Consider the following 23,105-nt stretch of genomic DNA (forward strand, 5'->3'; position numbering starts at 1 on the left):
GTGGATGAACAGGGTCATCACATTTCATTCTGATGGTTGTTGAGACATCTTAGCTTGGACCTACCAACACTGACTTGCTTAAACACACCACTGGCTAAACAAAACCACAGCACTACTGTCAGCAATAAAATGGTAAATAAATATGAAATATGAAACATTTAGAGAACTGGAGCAGGCTGATTGGTTGTTTTGTCTCCAATCCAGTTGCTGGTTAGATTATTGATCACTAGGGAGACTGGTTTAAGAGCACATCTCTACTTGTTTGCCCTATTATGACCTGTTTCACAAAATATTGCATGTAGGTTTGTGTGTGAAAAATGAAAATTTTCTTTGTGTTAGTTTTTTTTTTAATGAAAATGAATACTGAACATAAATGATCAAATAATGAAAAAATAACAATAGACAGAAGGTACCGGCACTCTATTCATTCTTTATTTCCAACAATATCAAACCTTGCATGAATTCTTCATAAGCACAGATTAGTCAAAACGCAGGCTAAGAAGAACAATGAAGACATCTTGTCATTACTGCTGCTGTCACTGCAGCCAGTCCAGAAGTTTAATGTGAAAAAATAAACACACACACATTCCTATCTTGACATTTATTAGGCTGAGAAAATCATATACACAGACACATGGATAAAAGGTCAAACACGCTTCAATACCAGGATCAGGATAAAAAATTAATGCCAAACACAATGGAAGCAGTGAACCTGGGCACACTCTGACAGAGGAACGCACACACACACACACACACGTTTTATATGTGATATTATTCTCATGCCAAAACATTCATGATGAAAATTCTGCAAGAGAAACAGGCATTTATGTGCATTCATGTGCTGTCGGGATTAATTTTAATACTGCACACTTTTGCCACCTGCTAATATTTCACGCCTTTGCTGGTAGCACACAGACCATGATGCCTTCCATGTAAGCTCAGGTTTTAGTTTTGCAAAAGAAGTCATGTATTAACTCTGAGTGGACTAAACCATGTTACCTGCCTGATGTGAACAGTGCTGTAAACAGCATTATACTGAACAGTTATTAATAAGTTGCTTTCATTTTCTATTTAAGACCTTGATTAATCTAAAAAAGAAAAAATAAATTAGTGGGACTGTTAATGAATCTATTCATGTCTGCTATTAAAGTACATTTCTTAACTGAGTGTACTTTAAGAACTTAAAATTTATAAATGTTTATCCTAACAGGCATCATTTTTATTAATATAAATGCATATCATTAATACATGTAAGACACAATCTTTTTCTCCTATAAAGCTACTAACTTTATCTCAGTAATTGTAATGTTTTTAGCTGCATTTGTCAATTGTCTCAATGGCTAAATTTCAATTAGCTTTCAACTTTAACAATGTGAACAAAACATATGCTTTATTATGATGACTTGATGATGAGTCAACACTTGGAAAACATTTTTAGGCCTCGCTCTGATAGGATACTGCACCTAGATGGCACCCGTCCCTAAATAGTACTTAGCAACATCTTGTTTCTTGATAGTACACTGAATAGTACAGCTGGGGGCCTTCTGTTTTAGCCAACATCAACTGGGGGGTTCATATAAGAAAACTTCTCACAATGGCCCATTAGGTTTAATTAAATTACAGTGTACTAGCTCTAATCTCAGATGTTAGGTGACAATTGAAACTCATTGATACAAGCCAAAAAGATTTCACAGCTGTTTGAAGCAGAAGTAGGCTAAAATTCCCACTGTGTGAACCCATTACATCCAAGCAAGGGAAAGGTAGAAAATCACTATAAAATTAACTGAAAGCCAATACGTAGAGCTATGCAAGTCAACAAGGTAGCTTGGGACTGGTTTCAGCAAAAATGCCAGCAATGCAAAACAATGCTTTTTTGTCTGGTGGTTTCTCTGTTTCAGCTGGGAGAAGCATAGCTGTTTTAACTAGCTATGCTACTTAGCTTGTGTCTTACTATGTCCACTATGTTTTGCTGAGAAATCACTTTATCCTTAGTTTTTGTCTTGATTAGAAATGGCTATCCAAAAATAAGGGGCACATTGTTAGCCGCTGCTTAACATTAGCATTAGCTTGAGCACACCATATGTTACTCTTAGCACAACTGGATCCACAAAAGTGAGATAGCTAATGCTAACTATGCCCGCCTTCTTAGCATTACTTGCAAGGGAACAGTGAGTGTGCGTTGTCTTTTGTGTTTTGTTTCAGGTGACTCAGCAGATGCTGTATTAACATGAACAAAACACTATGTCTAGTGGGAATCGGTGATAATAGTGAAATACACCTCAACAGTATAATGGATCGGACAGAGGGCTTAAACAATTAGTGTTAATACAGGTGCCTTACGTCCTGTTGTGGGCCTGATATGAGCCCTCATTGGCTCAAACTGTGTCGTGTCATCACTTTTTGGTTAAACTAGCAAACTTTACCCCTAAGAATAAACTTACAAGACCTCATGCCTAATTTTAACAAAAACTCTTTTTTTACTTTTATCATATCATCACTGTGACTGAAAACTGAAAATATTTTTTGAAAACTGAAAATATTTTTGTTACATACTGCAAAACCACATACATCCAGGTGAAATACCAAGTTTTTGACAGTCACCTAGCAGTACTGTTCCCAATGAAAACGCCCTCCCATTCAATAACTGTTCTGTCCTCTTCTGAAAAATGGAAGAAAATATGCACAATAGCTGTAATATCACAATCTATACTCCCTTACACTAAAACAAACACAAAATAAAAGGTAATTATCACTTCACAGCTGATATACTGCTTAGCTTAACAAAAGTCTGGCAATGTTAACGCTCGCACAAAGCTAGTTTTGACTTGAAATGAGAGATGAGGGTGAAACTGTCACCCGCTCTGTGACAAATGGAACAGAAACAGCACACAACAAATACACAGAGAGGAAAGTACTACGTTGACAAGATATGAGGCACAAAGAGCCAATTACAGCGAGCATGCAGACACAAAGAATTACTAAAACAACTTTAGTTCACTGCACACTCACGTATGTACACACACACACACACACACACACACACACACACACACTCCCTCTTTCCAGGCCTAGGTGCTAATACATTAAAGGCTGAGGGCATAGACTGTGTTCTTTGTGGGTATGTACGAAACACGGTGTCCATGTCTTCACTTCAACACACTGGAGGATGACAGGGGACCTTGACTGTGTTTCTAAAATAGGCCCCACAGGATGTTAAGTGTCAAGAAGGAAAATATCCAACATCATCCTCTTCAGTCCACTTGCTGCTTTTATTCTCACTTTAACATTCAACCCGTAGTTTTGCCCTAAAATAATCCTCCCTCTATCTTCTTGGATTGTTTTGAATTTCATAAACAAAACCATATGTTTACTCCGACAAACAATCAGTTGCACCAACTTTGCTCAGTTCCAACCTGATCTTCATTTTTAGTCTTATTTTGTCACCACATCCTCATGACCAAGGTTGAAAGCTGTATCACAAAGAAATCCTTATCAAGTGTTCGAACAAAAACTCAAGTCACTGTCCAAAACAGTTTGTCCCTGTCCCTCTTTATCATCTTCAATCCCATTAGTTGGCAGGTCAAAGTTCAAAGGCGGGGAAACCGGAAGCTTCGGGGTTCGCCATCTCTGACAGGTAATAAATGGTCCCTGCCATGCCTGAGAGGGGGAACACGTCAGTTATTTCCAGCTGCACATTTTCAATTCAGTTCAATTCAATGTTATTTATATAGCACCTTATACAATCAAAATTGTCTCTAGGTGCTTTTTAGGTCTTGAATTTCCCTCGGGATCAATAAAGTATCTATCTATCTATCTTTACAGAGACCCAGAGCCTGAACCCCCGAGCATGGAAAAACTCCCTTTTAACAGGAAGAAACCTTGAGGAGGACCCGGATCACAAGGGAGAACTATCCTGCTGATAGTCAGATGGGTGAAGGGGGGGGGAGAAGAGGTAGACAGGACAGAGAGGATGAAAGAGAGAGAGAGAGAGAGAGAAATATGCATGCAATAAACATCATCATCATTTCACTGGCCATCAGTCAAGCTTTTAGCTTCTTGCTCTCTCAACACGCCGAAGACATTATGCAGTAAAAACCAGGCCAAAAACTGTTTTCTTTCTTTCCCTCACAGCACCAGCCTAATAATAACAGGAAATTACCAAAAGATACCTGATATGCATGTTAAGTCCAGATTCCAAAAAAAGCTTGGATGTAGTGTAAAACCTAAATATAACAGAATGTGATCATTCAGTGAGGTTCACCACGTTGTGAAATGTATGACCGCATTCTGTTTTTATAAACATTTTACACAGTGTCCTGACTTTTGATGCTTAAACATGTAACTAACACAAACTCATTTTCCCAACAAGTTCAGGGTGCTCAATCAGAAATCCTTCACTATTTGTAGAACCATTGTTAGTACAAAGCTAGCCTTAAAATGTCTGTATTAACAGAAATGGATGTTATAAAGCCGCTGGTAGCTAATGAGTTCTTAATTAATACACATTTCAGTCTTCCTATGTAAGAATACATTTGTTACTTTAAAACAGACAAATAAGCAATATTTTGTATATTAAACGCTGTAATAAGACTTAGACTGCTTAAGTGGTTGTTTTCTGGGTTGTTGAGCTACCAGTCGTACCCTTGGATTCCTTCATTGCGGCTTAGTGAAAGGCCACTCTAATGTCTCGCTGAGAGAATTACAGAATTACATAATTTTTTAATGGAGGAAGAGGTAGCAACAGCAGACTTAATGTTTGCAACTCAAATTACAGACATGCTATTATATTGATTCAAAGCAGATGGGTCTTGCAAGGGAAGAGAAATGTCAAAAGAGTTTTTAGTCAATTTTGTGAAATAATAAATATTTGGTACCTTCAAAAAGAGAGTAGGGTCTGTCTGGGATGCGACAACCATGAGTCCCATACGCCAAACACCACTCAGCAAACTGGAGGAGGGTAACAATAATAATGTGTCAATAGTCGTCTGTACATGTTTGAAAAATCCCAAGCCATTACCTGATTAAATCACTGTTACGGACAATACACTGAGTGCTCTTGGTATGTTCTTTATTTCTCTTTTGAAAGTAAAAACAAAAACCTACTTTCCTTGTGCTGTTACCCCAGTAACTTTGTACACACCTGCTCTAATGGGGAGACTTTAAAAGGGAGAACTCATATGATGCTGCCAGACAGTAGGCCATTAAGGCTAGAGATTACCTTATTGAATTCTCTTTTCCTTCAGGATTTTGACTTCCAACGAGAAGGAAAACAATATTCCTTTACAGTGGTGCACTTTCGTGCTTCCCTAAAAAAGCCAAACTCAATGCCATGATGATGGAAAATGGGGCCTTTTTCGTTTTAATTAGTCAAACTAATTCAGCTGTTAGATAGGTGTGAAATATGACTTCAATTTAGAACCAAATTCAAAACGCCCAGAACTAGGTACTCGTTACAAAAAAAAAAAAAATTTGCTTCTCTGTTCCAAAACATTTTATAACAGAAACAAATTCCCATTTGTGTGAAGGCTGCTGGATCTCAACAGAAAACTATGAAACCACATTGCATTGGACGCACTGTGAAATAACCTTAACTGTTCCGAGTATTAAACACATGTTAAACAATAAGAGCACTCAACTGATTTAGCATCTGTTTTGTTGTGGTTTGCAGTCCTGCAGAAGCAACCCCACTCTCCTTACCTTGCAGGCACGGTACAGATATTTCTTCTCCTGGGTGAGTTTGTAAAGGGACAGGAAGGCGTAGCCGTTGCCGGCGGTGCCGTGGCAGATACCGTAACCTTTTCTAAGCAGGCCCCGGTGCCAGATCACCTCAGCGCATTCTGCAGCCTCCTTCAAGTACTTCTCCTCTTTAAACACCTGGACAAGAAGAAGCCAAATGAGCAGTCAAAGCTAGAACAAAGTAGGAGCTAACGACAACCGCTGTTAATAAGGTGAGGCAGCCTGGTGTGTAGGCAGATACATTGTACACTGTTGCACTTCGAAGTGCAGTTTTCATTCTGAAAATCCATTATGTCAAGGGGAAACTTAAGCTTACTGTTATTATTTTTTGTAACTTGGCTTTGGATTATGTACTTTCCTGCAGAAAACATTGTTTCTTTAACGTCTGCCATGAAATGACAAAATGAGTCTCCAGGCAACAATGGACAGGTATATAAGCTGGCCTCAAATGCTAAAATTCAAAGATACTGAATATCAGCTAGAAATATGAGCTATAAAACATCAGCTTCACCTAAAAATATCCATTCCGACTCCAGTCCTTGTATGATTTAAGCATTACGTCTTCCTGACAGTCTGGTTGGTGTGTTGGACCTTTCCCTGGAGATCAGATCAGAGTTGAGCTCACATTAAAGACTATCCCACATGGCCAGAACTCATTAGTGGGCAGTAAATCTAATCCAGAGCTGGCAAGATGACCTTCATGTAAGAAGCTGATGAGATAAACTGAGACACAGTGTGAACACAGTTTGTCTGATGAGATGCGATTAGAAAAGCCATAGTCCCACAACACTGTGAGGTGTTTGTGTTTGTGCTTCAAACAGGGCGCAGCGCTTTGAAAAGCAGCAGCCTGTGTTCGTGCGGCTGCTGTGTAACATAGAAAAAAAATGGCCATTAAATATGATCTTTCGCGTGCCGATGGGGCAGCAGTAACCAACTATAGCCAAACAAAATGTACCATACAGGTTACCCAGCTACCTTCATCTGGAAATTGTTAGGAATGCGGCATGATTAAAATAGTAAGCCTAACATTTGTTCCCTGCCGAAACGCCACTGCATCACTGTCAACCCGGTAATGTGTGTGCGTTTAGTGAGTATATAGTCGTGTCATACTTGCTGTGTTTTTGTATGTGCTTTGTTAAGATAAAAAATGTGGTTCTGTGTGTGTTTTTTTTCTTTTTCAAGGATTCAACAAAATTTATCTGTCCTTGTACAACACCGCGTTGCACAATATACTGTTTGTAGTTGCCTTCATGCTACATACATTAATCAGGGAAAATACATGTTACCATGGTTACCCAAATGATCCGGCATAATTCTTTAGTCCTACACAAAACTTACACAGATCAATTATAAGATTGCTTCCTGAGCCGTTCAGAGTCAGCAGATGGCTTTAACAATAATTTAACATCAATATATTCAACAAAAAAAGACAATCACAATCACAACAGGGATAACCAAAAGGACTTTGGTCCAGGGTGGCTGTAGTCACCACAAAATCTGTGTTTGTATGGATATATACATATGTACACACCCGGGAAATATAGCCTCCAAGACTGATGGCCTCCATAAACACCCCTAGCAGCTCAGTTCTGGAAAGCTTGACCATCCAGTCCTCCCCTCTTGTGGGTAGTCCTGGGTGTATTGACAATCTTTTGGTTGCACAGCAACTTGCAGCCTTTGACATCTCCCTTAAACCAAACCAATCATGCCCTGTTAATAACTGCTCGGTGGAAAGGAAAATGAATTTCAACAGCTTTAAATGGACCACAACATGCAGACACTACAGCTGCAACAGCTGACATGGAATGATCACTGACAAAGTACATGCAGTCACTGAAATGATCCTCCTGCAACAACAAATGGGAGCTCTGTTGTGTGTCCGGTTAATGGTGAGACAGTGATAAGCAATCATGTCTCCCATTGGGCTTTGTTCTCTGTGTGGTGCCAATGAGTCTCTGCATTAGGGAGAGAAATGCCGATGCCAAAATAGCAGCACCATCAGCTGCCAAGTTGCTCCTTAATGGGCCAAGAAGAGAATAAATGCGCCCACAATGCATTACTGCAGTATGTGTGCGTATGTGTGTATGCACAAGCTGGTGTTTAGTCAGGTGGGGAGTATTCATATCTCACTTATGTCATAATCTTCCCTTAAGAACATCAGTGTTTAATCCAGCAGATTAATCACTTTTGCGACTCTTCTGCTGAAAATAGCAACATGCTGTATATGTAAAATTTTACTGTCCGTGTAGTGCAAAACCACACCACAAGGTGGCAGTGCTGTTCATATGTTGGAGATGTTTGACGGAGCTTTCATAAAGGTTTAGTCTGGTCACTTCACACAGATACTAATGTTGTTCGACTGTTGTTGCACAAAGCACACGCAGCAGCATAAGCTCAGTCTCACCTTATGAGCCATGATGAGCATATGGATGACGCCAGGGGCTCCATGGCACCAGTGAACAAGCCGGTCACTCTCGTTACTCAGCGATGACGGGAAGTTACCCGAACGAAACCTCTTGTGGCGGATGTAGTCAATACTGGGACGAACCACCTCTGATAGAATGTCTGGATGGACCTTTGCTCCTGGCTGGAGAGAGAGAGTGAGCTCCGTTTAATTGCTACTGTCTCAGTTAATACTATCCTGCACTGACATGACCACATTTGGTCCATTTAATGAGGCTGGGGCAGTTTGGGGATGAAAAGAACTGAAAAAGAGTCTGCAAGACCTGGGGAAAGAGCATTTAGCAACTGACAGTGATGACTGGAACTCACAATGCAGTATTAAATTAAACTTGCAACTTTGGCTTGCTTAATATGACATGTTCACCTGTGACAACATTTGATATGAAATAGTTCTGATTGAGTGTAACCTGCCATTCATGATTGGTTTGGTAACATAGTCCGTCACCGTACTTTATGTCAAAAAGAGATGAAATGCATTATCATTAAATATTAATTTTATGCCAAATGTCAATAAAATGTGCCTCTTGTAGGCATTTACAGTGTATTTCACCATTTGCTTTGGATAGAAGTATGTACCTTCTATTATATAAATCATTTGGAAATGTCAGTTGGTTATATTAAGGTAAATGTCATATTTAATGCATTTAAATCATTAATTACTTGGTTTCTTTAGGATTTATAAATCAGTATTTTGAAATGTTATAAAGACAAATACTAAGGCTGAATCTCTGCATATAAAGATGGACAACATGAGAGCTCCCCTGGTGGCTGGCTCCAGAATAGGTCATAACTCCTTCAACTTAAATTTTCCCAAAGATGGCTTCTGTTATTTTAGGTAGTTTGTATCACACTGTGTATCAAGTGTTCGTTTTTCTGATAAGTTTGGTTTTAATTGGTTATTTGATGCCATAAATAGGGGCTGAAGGGGTTTGGCTTAATTTTTCTGTTTTGATATTCAATAATATGCCATTAATTTGCTCATAATCATAGATAAATTTTACCTTACCTCACCTTTTACCTTATATTACTTTTAAACAATTTGATCTCAGCACATAAACAAGCAAATTTAATAATCTGTAACAAAATAATTGACCAAAGCCATTATACAACTTTAAGCAAGTCAAAGTAAAACGTGTCCGTTCCTGTATCTGTTCATTTGTATTACCTTCATCTCCTTTTTTTCCTTTTTCCCTTATTTTATCAATGAATATTTCTATGTTTAAAAAACACATTTTCACTCTTTTTTACTATTTCCATTAAAATGTAACTTTCCGAGGACAAATTACTTTATGTAAATTACTTAAAACAAAATCAACACAGACCCAGGGATTGATTTAAAAAGTAATCATCCATTTCCACAAAAAATTTTAGTGCGTTATTGAAAACGTTAGCAAACAGAAACAGATGCAACACAGTAAAATGTGGACTGATTTCAATGACTGAATTTATCTAAGTGGCTCTACTAAAATATTATTATTGTTGTTGTTGTTACTACTTCATTTCCATGCTCTGGCTTGATAAATAAATGGCAGGTTAAGTTCTCTTTCCCCCCCACAGATGCTGTTTTTAGGGTGTTGAACTGGGCTCTAATTTGTAGATGTTGACAATAAATCTCACAGCACTTGAAGAGGCACTCAAACTGAGATCCACTTGATCTACTTATCTGCATGCCACAGTCTGATTAAAGAACTGATTTAGCTGAGCTGCCCACAGCATTTGTGTGATGTACGGCTGTACGAGTTAGCAGTTAGACTCCACTGGCTCTCAGTCCAGAACATAAAGACTCTACACCAGACATCTGACCAACATTAAACCACTGACCTACTGATTAATATGCCCTGCTGTTCTGTTCACTGGCATGAGTGCACTAATCAAAAGACCATTCTTTTCCCAAATAAAGAAGCTGGGTGCTGGCTGAGCTAGCCCCCTGCCAGGCCTAATCATCTGAAATTACAGGAAAAATGTTGAATGATGTGATGTTTAAGGAGACTGTGAGAGGCTTTCAAATTAAATTAAATTCATTTATTGATGCTGTTAACTTTTTAAAGCAAAAATGCTTTTATGGTTTTCAGTGGTTTGGCACATAGCAGACTGGAGCAAGAAACTGGAAATGCGTATCTATTTATTCAATCGAGAATCAGTTCTGAATTAAATTTTCATCCCAGTATCATGACAGCATTGCATGGGAGATAAGCTGTTGTTATACAAGGTTTTAAAAACTACAGTTGCAGTGGCGTGTCTCATGATGATTGGAAAGCTCACCAGCCACATCTGCTGTTTAAGACCACCCTGAGGTCAAAAGATACTTGCCACCTGGCCTAACAATTCTGCTGGGGGGGAAACCCATTTGGACACATTACCATAAATGAAGCAGAGCTTTGCCAAGAGGGTCCATCCTCTGGCCTTACTGCAACAAGGCTTATGAAAGGCTAGTTTACAGCCAATCGAAGTGCAGCAATTGAAATCCACATTTATTAACATTGAGACTCCAACGTAGAAAAACTATTTCCATCAGCAATCTGAAATTGACTTGCCTGAACTTTAGCTTATTAGCATTTGCCAAATAAAGCTTAATTACTGCCTGTTATTAACAAGGAGCCCATCTGTGATCTCATTTTCTGCTAAGCATACCACAAAAATGAAAAGTGCATTTCCCTAAACCTACACGAAAAATTTGACCAAGAACAAAAAAAACAGAAATTATTGACAGACAACACCAACAATCAATCAATGGAGCCATTCAGCCTCTTGCACTCTCTTACCTGCATGAGCATGTAATAGATGCCAGCCATGCCATGTGCAGCACCAATGTACTGCTTCTTGTGCCATTCATAGAGCAGAGGGCAGCGATCTGTCTTCTTCTGCTCTGCGGACATATTCTTTCCTGATTCCACGATGGCTGTCACCACCTGACGAGCAGAGTGAAAGAGTAGTGGAAAGTAAACGTGACCATATCCTGGCAGAATGCTAGGTCTCTCTCTCTCTGGGAGCTGAATCCTGACAGCTTGCCAGCTTTAATCTTGTGTCCTTAGGTGTTTAATGTGGAGAACTGACTCAAAATCGAATCCAAATCCAAAACTCAAGAGATCTGATTTAGATGTTTTGTTTACTGAAAAACCATCTGCAGTACAATTTTTATGCCAGCCCGATGAACAGCCTGACAATAAGATACGCAGCAGAGTATTAAAGTGTTGAGTAAAGTGATGACATACGGAAATAACAGAAACACACTTAGGCTCTGATTCACAGTTAAAACTTTGGTCACCATTTGCACCATTTGCAGTTTACACCATCTGCACTGTTTACCTCACCTAGCTGCACTACTTCCACTCTGTACTACCTCACTTTTGTACTACCTCCAGAACCATATTTTATTTATCTTATTTTGTTTTACCTTATTCTATTTTGTTTTATTCGATTATTATATGTTACTCATTCTTACGTTATAGGTATGCACCAATCACCAAGACAAATTCCTAGTAATGTGAAACCTCTTCACTTACATGGCAATAAAGACAATTCTGATTCTGATTCTGAAATGTGATAACCAGAAAACTGGTTTAACTGGGAGATTTAGCAGGATCATTGCTCTAGAGAAGTCTTGGTGACCCACAGTGTGCGAGTGGTATTGGAAAACAATAACCCCCCCCACCCCCTCCCCACTTTTCACTGTGCATTTGTATCCTAATTTTCATCTATTTAACATGTATGTGTATGGGTATGTGTGTGTTTTACTGTATGTTTTACTATGTTCTTAGATATATTTCTTGTTCACTGGATACAGTGGAAGAGAGAGCTCAAACAGTGCAGCTTCCTGGTCGGGTTTTAACCTAAAAAGGGCTTCTGAAATCTCATTAGTGCTAACTGAGCCCTACATACATGCATCACTGGCTCACATAATAAAACAGCCAATGTGGCAAAGTAACATAAGGCCAAGTAGGCCCTAAGAGGAACAAATAAAGCTCAGAAGGTCAACAGCTGTGCCCAATAGTAGAGAAGCTTCTACAGGCTCAATATAAACATGTGCTGTAGATCGCGCTCGTTTCTTAATTAAAACCTTCTGCCTTCTGCTGTCCGACCCAACACTGTCAGGTATCAAGTCAGATTTGGACATTTTTGCTGCATTTGCTTCAGTCTCAGGTCTGGTCATGTCAAGACATTTCTCCTTATTCCATGCATATCAGCCAAGAGGAGGAAAAGGCAGACCAGCTAATAGCCGCTAACGGGTGAAAAGAAAACATCACATAGCTTCAGATGTTGTGTCTGGTTCGAACCCCCAAATTTTACATTGTTGAAACGTTTTAATTTTTTGTCGTAAGTTGTGTAATGACTGAGTGAGAGCAGCAATGTGATTTATGCCAGCAAAGATTGTGTGCGCTGCTGAAAAAAGGAGATGTTAGTGTAGAACCTGACCCATTTTGGCATTTTGTCTAAACTGGCACTGACTCAGGAGCAGATAGTGGGTTCATGTCTGGTTGGTGGTTTGTTCTAGCAGTCACATTTCAGGGCTGAGCTGAGCATATTTGTACAAGGCACACTGTGGGTTTCCACTACTGTTGCATAGCTCTATAGATTAGAGTATAAACAGGGATAGGTGTATGTGTTTCAGAGCTGCCTCTGATACAGGCCAAAATGCCGGATCAGGTTATCAGCGAATACAAACATTTTTGCACCCATCAGATACCACATAATTTATTTACTAGAAATGGGACCCTGCTACTTTCCCAGTAGCATCCCATATACCCGTCTGAAACTTTTTTTTATTTTAGTGCACAAGTAGTCAATAACCATTACTGGCACGTGACTTCCAACATGCTCTGTATTGGCCGATACAGAAAGTTCAGGTATCAGAATCTATATCACAAAAGAAAAATTTATTCCTGCAGTTGCAGGGATAAAAATCAGTTTATACAGTCACATTGTGAGGAGCCACTGGGAGTTCTGAGTCAGCAGTTTCTACAGTGCCTGCACAAGACAGGGTAAGTGGAAAAGAAATAAAAAGTGCTCTGCAACAGCAGCACTGAGTCCCTCATGACAGAGCAGATTTACAGCCCGCTTGTTCAGTTACACATCCCTTCACTCCTGTATATTTTCTATACTGCCAGTCCTGGCTCTCCTTACCTCAAACGCTCCTTTATTTTCTCCCCTGATTAAAGCCTATTTTGAAAGAATATTTTCATTTAAATTTATTCACACCTGAATCTTCATGTCGTTCCATATACGTTCAACTTGAATCTCCTCCTGTGCCTGTGAATGTGTTTTGTCAAGGCAAACCTCCACATCTACATCTCTCTCTCCCTCATGCACACACACACCCACACACACCTCAATAAACATTAACTGTCTCTCTTGGAAGAACAAAATGTAATTTAGGGGGAATTAACCTGTTTGCAGTGTAAATTAATCACTGCAAACAAACTGAAGCCTGCCGTGGGATTCAACACCAAGAGAATTTAACAGGCCAAATCTAATTTAAGAGTTGTGAATATCAGAGGCCCACCAGAGCCAAAATTACCTTAATGAAGTGTTAACTTTATTCATTTGCATGTGGAGTGGGATGCACTGAGGACAGGAACAACAGGGACATAGAGACTCGGAGTTACTTGAAAGTTTGGCTGTCAGTGCTGTCAGTATATGCTGACATAAGCAGCCTCTAAGGCCTGCAGTTATGTGAGAGTGTATAACTTCAGATTCTGACAGTCTGCCAGAATACTGAATATGTCTGAAGCTTTTAACCGACACACATGTAATGTTCCGACCAGATTCTACCAACAACATCAATTATCTCAACTGTCCAATTAACTAAAACTGGCATTCCTGCACAGCCATGAGCAAATAAGTATAACAATAACAATTATAATAACATTCAAATAGATGTTAGTATTAAAGCGTTGTGCACTTTAGTCTGCAACCACAGGGATCCAACTGATAATGGTGTCACTAGGATGGTCTGTCTTTTTGGTCCACAGCAAGATGTCTTAAAGGTGCACTGATGTAACTCATATTTTATAAACAGTTACATATAACACAATATGAGATAAATAATAAGATCTAAAAGGCAGGTTACCATCTTGGATACAGCTTTCATCTAGGACCACCTTTGTTAGCCCACTCCTGGTGTTGTTAATTTCATTTCAGCATAGGGTTGTGGATTTTTCCATCTCATTCAAGCAATTGTAGTGTCAAAATTAACTGTATAAGGTTCACTTGAATCTCTCAAAACTTAAGTATGTTGGGTCCGTTTCTCTCTGCTGCTGAGAACGTAATGTGATAGCTGACATGAGCTAATGTCAGCTATGACGGCTGCCATTAGCTAACATGTGCTATAATAGCTGTCATTAGGCAAGATTAACCATGTTAGCTGACATTAGCTAACGTAAGCTATGACTGTTGACATCAGGCTAAGCCAGCAACGATATCTGACATATGACAGCAGAATGCTCTTCGAAAACTCTTCAAAAACTTGACATTCTTTTCAAAGCACTATGGTGCTAGCTGTCAGTCAGAGAAGATAACGCTCCTAAAAGACCCCAGTGTGTAATACGCCCAACAGATGCACACACTAAGATACCCCAGAGAGAAAAGAACGAAAAATCTTTACATGAAGGAGAAAATTCTCAGAGGGAAGAACAACGCAAAGGTGACAGTCCAAAGACAAAAAGAAAAAAACAAAACAATTTTGAACAGCACGTTGGAGCACAGCTGCTGTGCTATGTGTGGTGGTGATAGGTATGAGTACAAATGATACTGAAATGCACAACGGTGCAGTAAAGGAAAGGCTAAAGCTTTAAAGCTTCCTCCATAACCATACCTGGATCCAACACTTAGGCGTATGTGAGCCCACTGCTGCTGCCCACTCTCTCAGCCCTGCTGTCGCGGTGTGTCTGAGAGTGTGTGCGCATGTGCAATTTATGTGTTTAAGCCTGGAAGTTTACCAAAAGGGACAGCTGGTCCTGCAGTTTCTGCAGTAAGTGTGTGCAAGCTTAAATAAATAATCAAAATAGAGTGTGGAAGGATTGTTATCCACTATGTGTGTCTGAATCCACTGTGCCCTGGTACTAGTCCACTTTTGTCCCAGCTCTACATCTAACAAACTGTTATTACAAAAAAAAAAATGTTGCCTGTCATCTGAGGATGCTGTCCAACTGAGACAGTTTCACCTCCTCTGCTACAGAGAGCGAGCAGAGACAAAGGTGAAACTCACACACCTCCTGTACATGTATGAACGCTACAGCCTGGCCTGAGGATGTATACATGTACACAGTACACCTCCCTACACTGAGCAGACTGCACTTATCAGATTATGGTCTGTTCTGACAGTAAAAAACTGAGAACTACAAACACTGTTTTGATGCTATTAAGAAAAAAAAAAAAAAAAAAGCCACCCACCCACACAGAGTCTCAAGTTTATGATAGGTCAGCACCAGGCTATATTTTATCCAATAATTAGAACTGTGGGTTGGGTGCCATTCACCTTTGGTCTCTGGTACCTGGGAGTGGGTACATTTTTGTACTTTACTCTCGCTTCAATAGACAATGCAAAAAAAAAAAAAAAAAAATCTACAATCATAAACAGTAGAGGGCAGCAATACGTGTTTCAGAATCTCACCTACCTGATCAAACAGGAAACAGCAATATCGCAATGCTTGCTTGTTGTAATATTTTCTTGTAAGTAGTATGGAATTCCCGTACGACTGGCTCATTCTAAGGTTTCAGACACATACCGTTTCAGAGTACTAAGTTAGGATGGAATGTACACAGTTAGCGGCTGAGTTTTGACTATCCCTACTAAAAGTGCTGCACTAACATCATCGAAGACAGTGAAAAAAGCCCAGTTATGCTCAAACAACTTGTCGACGTCAAAGCTGTCGATGCCTCAAAGTTTTGTAGTCCATGGAGGATTCGACTTCTTCGGTGCTGGCTGCAGGTGTGCTAACTTTAACTTAGCTAACTAGCTTTCACACTATCATTGTGGATATTGGTGGCCGCGTGAATGGAAATCTTTTATCTTCTATGTTTGCACTGTTCAAATGAGGCACGTCTAATTTCGTTGAACTGAGGTACAATGACAATAAAGCATTCATTCACTCACTGAAACACTCTGCAGCATTCAGATACAGACTTTAACCAGGGGTTTCGTCAGCTGAGACATGTTTGGGCGGCTTTGCATTTGGCATTACAGATTTGGCAGCAAGCGTTCCCTGCATTTTAAGTGGAACCACACTTTCGGCTTGCCGTTGCCCTGACTCACTGTGATTTGAACAAGCTGCAAAGGTGACAGTCTCTTTCTACTCTGAAGATGCATTCTCAGGTACGGAAATTTGGCACACACTGATTTAACATGAAACAGTTCGCTGCAGTATCAGCATCATTCAATCGATATTATTAAAAGTGCAGAGATGAGCCTTAGATGAAAATAAGCTCTGTTTAATTTATGTTGAATAAAACTACACAAAACTAATAATGATCAAATAATTAAAATGCAAATAAAACTCAAGCTAAATGAAAAAAAATGTCAGTGTCCTGCTTTCAGAAAGACCATAGGATCATCAATAACCTGTAAGTCAACATTTTACTTAACATGAGCTTTAATCAGAAGGTAAATCCGCAATATGTTCTGGACAAATTTGAAAAAAATAACTACATGTGAGTTAGTGTCGCTCTCACCTTTACGATTGTGCCCTCATCCACAGTGTCAGGTCCTATCTCTCTGTTAACGTAGAGCAGAGCATAAAGGTAGCCAGCCCGGCCATACAGCAACTCGTCTGGTATCTCTGAGTCCGGACTCAGCACTGACCGCTGCAGCTGGAGGAGCCTGACGGGGACGGGGATGGGAACACACACACACACAGGCTCTGCTGTTAGTTCAAGCTGAGGCTACCATGAAAGACACAGGCACATATGGCTCACAAGATCAAAACTGTGCTCGGGCAGCCTCCCACATATGAGATGTTTGGTGATATTCTGTTATCTTGTTAACAAATAACAAAATCCCTTGAAAACAATGAATACACAGTGTTTCCCACAGACTGACAGTGTAACTGTGGCGGGGGGGGGGGGGGGGGGGGGGAAAGGCCCACTGAAAATATTTGAAAGAATACATTAATTACCCTGTTTCTAGTACACAACTACTATTTAATTGTGCTTATCCTGCTTTCCCCTTCAGTTCTCTCTCTCTCTCTCTCCCTCTCTCACACACACCAGGCGTGTCTGCTCTGATAACTGTCTTCACCAGCAGGATGGTTTATGAAGTCGCCCAAACGACCTGCTCCACTTCAGTGTAAAAAAAAAAAAAAATGACACAAGTAGGCCTACTTTAAAGAGTAGAGGTGGCACCATAATCATTGCACTTAACAGAGGGATATAATAGCAAGGAACGTCTCGCTAGGCCCCTGCAGAGCATGTGCGAGACAGGAAGGGGTTATTTGCTAAAACAGAAAAGTCAAACTAAAGTATGCTACTAGGCACTAGGCACTGTCCACATCTGTTGTAACTATCAAAATAATTATCGCAAATTCATCTGCACAACACTACTAGCAGCTCAGGAACTCTCTTGAGAAGCTCTCGCATTCATTTTCGAACAAGCTTTACCTCATTCACTCTTAGATTCTGGGTTAACTGCCGACCTGACTCTGCTCTGTTAGCCCACTGGCTGCATTTCTGCAATCGGTGGGCTTCAGACTAACACAGACAGAACAGGTAAGTCAGAGAGTTTGGAGAGACAGATTAACACATTGTTGATTTTGGCAATAAAAAAAAAATATTAAATGACAGCAGCCTTATACTTCAAAGCCCACAGAAGTACATTACAACAGGTCCCTATCCAAAAATCAATACATGAGTCAGAGAAATGGCTACATTAATAAACATGTCCACATCAAATCCAAATTGTTAGTGAAGTCTAACAAAAATTGATACTGCTGTAACAACTGCTAAAACAACTTTCCAAGTAAATGCCTTAATGAGTGTGTGTGTGTGTGTACTGACAGAAATGTCAAGCTCTTACTGTATCTACCGCTGCCTGGCGATCTTTGCATTCACACAGTGTCAGGTTGCAAAACGTGCAAGCGGTAGCATAAAATATGCTCGCGGCGGCGCAAAATTTCTGCTATTCATTTCACATCTGATACAACTGCGTGCTGAGCCATTGCATCCACAGTCCCAGCTCACCTGGACAGGCAGTCCATGCTGTCGGCTGCGTTGTTCAGTTTGTGGTGGACCACCGCACCCACTGCAAGCGGCCCCGCATCCCCACACAAGAATGTCACTTTGCGACCATTCAGGATTCTCATGGTCCTCTTCACATAGTCCAGCGCCCTCTGCAGGTGGGAGGCCTCATGGGACACCCGGTGCAGCTGGAGATACAGCAAAGCAATGCCTATAGTGAAGACAGTAGAACTGAGGGTGAGTCATAGGTTTTAGGAATAGGTATTGGCTGTCATCACTTCAGGCTTTAAGGTACTGGTGACGGACCTGTCCAGCCGGTGTAAGTGGAGAAGTCATGGGGGTCAGCAGTCTTCAGGCCCTCTTCCATCTGCTGGAGGAGATCTTTGATCTTATTCTGGACCTTTTTCTGGAATGCCGCACTCACCTGAGAGAGGAAGCTCATTTATTAGACCCAGTCAGCACCTCAGATAGAAATATTGTCTTAATCTTCAATGATTATGAGACTAAATCTTTAATGGGAGAATAAAATCTATTAATCCATATTGTGTTTCTTCAGTGATGAAGAAGCAAATATTTTTAGCAATTTTCCGACGATTAATCAAGAAAGCAATCATCAGTAATGTACAGAGAAAATAACTACTAGATGCATATGGGGCCAGAACAGTGAAACAATTTTTGCATTGAAAATAAAATTTTGCATTGAAAACAAAACCTGAACTGAAAAAGGAAACACTGGCAATGAAACATTTGTCTTTGAAAAAGTTGTATTGACATTTTTCAGTGACATTGTTTTCAGTGCCAAATATTCACCTAAGTACCAATACAACACAAATGTTTCCCTTTTCAGCCCATGTTTTGTTTTCAGTGACAAAAACAAAATCATTGTCACTGTTCCAGCGCCATAGATGCAGCCCTAACAGGCATGTCCATATTAATATTACAATATATTAGAATAAACTGCTAGCTGACTGCTAATCTCATCTGCACAGATTACACTACTGCCCTGCACAGCTGACATCACAGTGATGCTAGTGAATTCATCTGCTCAGCAACAAAGACTGTTTTCATACAAACGGGCTGACTGAACCCATGAGCTGCCATGCTAATTTCAGAGGTCACTAAACACCTCTAAGTGTATCGTGTTTGTCAGTAAAAAGCCTAACCATTTCTCAGATATCAGTCAGCAGATTATGACACAGACTATTCATTAGGATTCATTTCAAGAAACACACCATGTTAATTAGGTTTTTTGTTGTTTTTTTTCCCCCTCAAGAAGCTCAAGGCTCTATTTACCCTTTACAGATCTAGCAGTATAGGTCAGATCACGCTTCAAAGCTCAGCTTGATCTTAGCTCCAGCATGTACCTCATTAATTCTCAATAGGCTCCATTCACATTCAGATTCACATTCAGACTGGTGTGGACTGTACGAGAGCTGGGGAACTTCCTGATTCAAAGCAGCTACAGAGATTTCAGAGAGTGTGACCAGTCACGCGCGCACAGACACATACACACAGGAGTCTGAGAATAGACAAGGAACGCAAGAGCTATTCATTGGGAATCATTGGGCCCATGTACTCCTATCCACTGGCCTGAGAAATTAACAGGGACCGCTTAGTGAACAGTTTTTCCAACTCCAGCCAGTCTCTGCTGCTGATAGGGAAAGTCACTCATGTGAAGACTTATTTTTCACAAGCTGGTACCTGTCTGCATCTGCAGTCACCATTTTATTCAGTGCATAATGGGATAAGGCTGGCTAACTATGGCTATAAATATGTCACAATACTGAAGACATCAAATAAGTTTTTGATCTGACATTTTTCCTTATTAACACACAGGAAACACTACACTGAACAGTACATTCCGTAGTCCGCCCTTGTTTAGTAAGCTCCAGCTTACATTCTGTTTCAAATCAGTTGCTTGTCTGTCTGAAAATCCTTTTTCACCCCCAAGTAAAATCCTTACAAAACAGATAGTCATAAAGAGCCTGACCAGAGTCTGCCCTCTGTCCTCAAACACAGAGGATTACAGCCAAGCCTGTCTGTTCCCTCTGCTCAGTCAGTGCTGCAGTCATCCGTGGATGAAGGGATGAATGGTGGAGGAAAGAGAACTAAGCAGTGTCAGGATTACTTCATAAATGAAGAATACGATTAAGGATAAATGTTACTGTTTTAGAATAACAATGGTATGTTCAGAAAGGCCAAGGAGGAGGATGAGTACAGCAGGCTGAAAGCCTAAAGCTCTGCCTGTAGCCCCTACATGACACAATACTCCACACACTTACTTGTTACATCAACCAACATCACATTGACAGTTTTAGTAGATTTCTTAGAGCTTAATCAGTATTTGGACTAGAACAAAACAAATCCAAGGTTAGACAGACAACAGCACTGCAACCCTCTCGTTCATTTGAGCGGGAATGCTGCATTAATGGCACAGCAGGTGTGGGCTGCAACTAAAGATTGATCAGTGTTTGGTCTATAAAATGTATAAAAAAGATCCACATCACAATTTGGCAGGGCCCAATGTGCCATCTTCGAATTGCATCCAACCAACTCACACTCACCCGCTTCATTTACTTATCATAAATGAGAAAAAAAAAAAAAAACTGGAAGCAGAGTGACCAGTGAAAGGATTGACCTCTGGTTGTGCTCAATGTCAGCTTCTCACCCTGAATCTGAGATTTCCCAGATGGAGTACTGTTTGTATTCTGCAGGGTTTTCCCATACATTCATTTATTTGTGGAAACCCCGCCCATCAGCATCTCCCTGGGACATACCCGATATGAAGCAGCCCATCCAATGTCCCCTATCCCCATTTGCCCCTGCCCCACCCCAACCCCAGAATCAACCAACTGCTGTTCCCCATCCACTGTGCCCAAACCCATTTCCCAATCCCTAGACTCCACCTGCCCCTTCACCTTCCATCACATGATCACATAACATCAGACCTGGCCAAGATAAACTATCCTACCTCCCCAGGCTCAGGACATGTCCGACAACATGTACTGTTGTTATGACTCCCAAATTGTCCTCGGTGTCCTTTTAGCTTGAATGTTTGCTATATTCAGTGTAGCTCATTTACGCTAGTTACACTCAAACCAGTCATTACAGATACAACATGTAGTATACAACAAATGGAGGCAACTCTGATCAACTACGACACAACTATTGGTCTGGGCAAAGCTAACGTTAGCCACTTTCTAACACGTCAGTGCGTTAAATGTTATTTAAAAAAGCAAAACGTCTCACCTTTCCTTCTGCGTCAAAGGGCTCATTGTAATCTACGTCAGCTCCGGAGTTGGAGGTCAGGACTCCTTGGTCCCAGTCAGGGTACGGGTTTGGAAAAGAGCGCTCTTCCATCTCTGCCTCTGTAGCCGAGATGAGCTTGAGTCGCTTGGACATGTTATCTCCCATCGCTACGGCGGCTCGGCAGGGATAAAAATCCTCAGTCACACTGTAGGGCCATTATAGTGGAAATAAGCAATCGCGTTTCAGAAAATTCAGTGTTAAAAATTCTGATCTCGCCAAGGTTACATGAATTAACAATATGAGAATGGAATGTGGTCATAAAAATGTAATTTTTTTTTTTTGTCGCAGTGCATTGGCAAATTCATATCCAGGCAAACCTGTTCCTAACCCAAGCCTATATAAAGAAAGACAGCACAAAATCATTTGTATCTCAAAGACGTAAAGAAATAATAATAATAATAAACAGAATCACTATTATTACTACAAATAATCACAAAGCAGCAATATACAAAAGTACAAAATAGCCTATACTTTTATTTTGAAGATAACACAGCGCATACAGCTTTATTTTACGTTTTACATGTCGAAGTGTCTCATCTTATCTTTATTGTTTCCCAGGGTATTCATGTCTCTGTGATTACTGTTACGGCTCCCACAGTGGGACAAAGCAGTTGGGAACTTAATTGCTTATAAGAAATCCGCAAAGGAAAAAAAGTTTGCACGGGTGAAACTTTGAAATGAATCACTAACACATTTAAAACAGCTAAGGCTATTGACCCTGTTGAGGCATTCAATTTAGCAGCTGCGGGGGGGGAAACTTTAACTAATGAATGTCACCTTGAGTAGGCTGAGCATTCAACATAGGCCCCGGCACCGGCTGTATTTTAAAATATGCAAATTAGTTAGCGTATGTTTCTGATAAAAAAATGCTAAATTTCCAACATCTCCTTTGTTTTTGGTTGTTTATACGTGAACAAAATGTGAATACGGAGGCAAAGTCGCAACAATGAAGTGCATACCTAAAATGCCTCAGTGGAAATGAAGAACAATTGTTGCTGCACTGTGTCTGCTGTAAAACGAATCATTATATTAGCACGCTTAAGCTACAATTAATAAAGCACTGCAGGAAATGACAGGTGGAGCCAGAACAGGGCTTACCGATCAATAGGCTATAATATGGTCCCCGCTCTCTTTAGGGCTTGTTTGTCTGTGGTTGATCACGGTCGGTGGTTGCGGCAGCCTCCAGTCTCTCAGCATCCCAGTGTCCAGCCTGTCCTGTTTCCCGGTGAATGGAAAGTGGAAGCCGCAGTAGTTAGAGCGTGCAGGCGGTACAGTCAGCCATGTGTCACCGCATCACAGTGTTTTTTTTTTTTCTTCCAGTCCCTCCCCGCTTCACCATCAGGGTGCTGCTGATGCTGCTCGGCAAATCAGAAATTCCCCCCCCCCACCCCCGGCTTTGGAAGACAGACACCCCGTACGCTCTGCACAGA

General features: G+C 40.4%; 1 protein-coding gene across 1 annotated transcript; it reads right to left on the bottom strand.

Moving 5' to 3' along the window:
• Positions 1-410: 410 nt before the first annotated feature.
• On the bottom strand, positions 411-22,972 carry lancl2 (LanC lantibiotic synthetase component C-like 2 (bacterial)). Its single transcript, XM_046371516.1, has 10 exons — positions 22,774-22,972; positions 21,616-21,820; positions 18,673-18,790; positions 18,370-18,577; positions 16,867-17,014; positions 10,962-11,108; positions 8,141-8,323; positions 5,698-5,874; positions 4,875-4,947; positions 411-3,657 (listed from the first exon to the last, which is right to left on the bottom strand). The coding sequence occupies exons 2-10, from the start codon at positions 21,778-21,780 to the stop codon at positions 3,581-3,583; spliced, it is 1,296 nt and encodes a 431-aa protein (XP_046227472.1). The 5' UTR covers positions 21,781-21,820; positions 22,774-22,972; the 3' UTR covers positions 411-3,580.
• Between the last annotated feature and the right edge of the window lie 133 nt (positions 22,973-23,105).

Source organism: Scatophagus argus, chromosome 18 (genome assembly GCF_020382885.2).
Source record: "Scatophagus argus isolate fScaArg1 chromosome 18, fScaArg1.pri, whole genome shotgun sequence".
NCBI lineage: Eukaryota > Metazoa > Chordata > Actinopteri > Scatophagidae > Scatophagus > Scatophagus argus.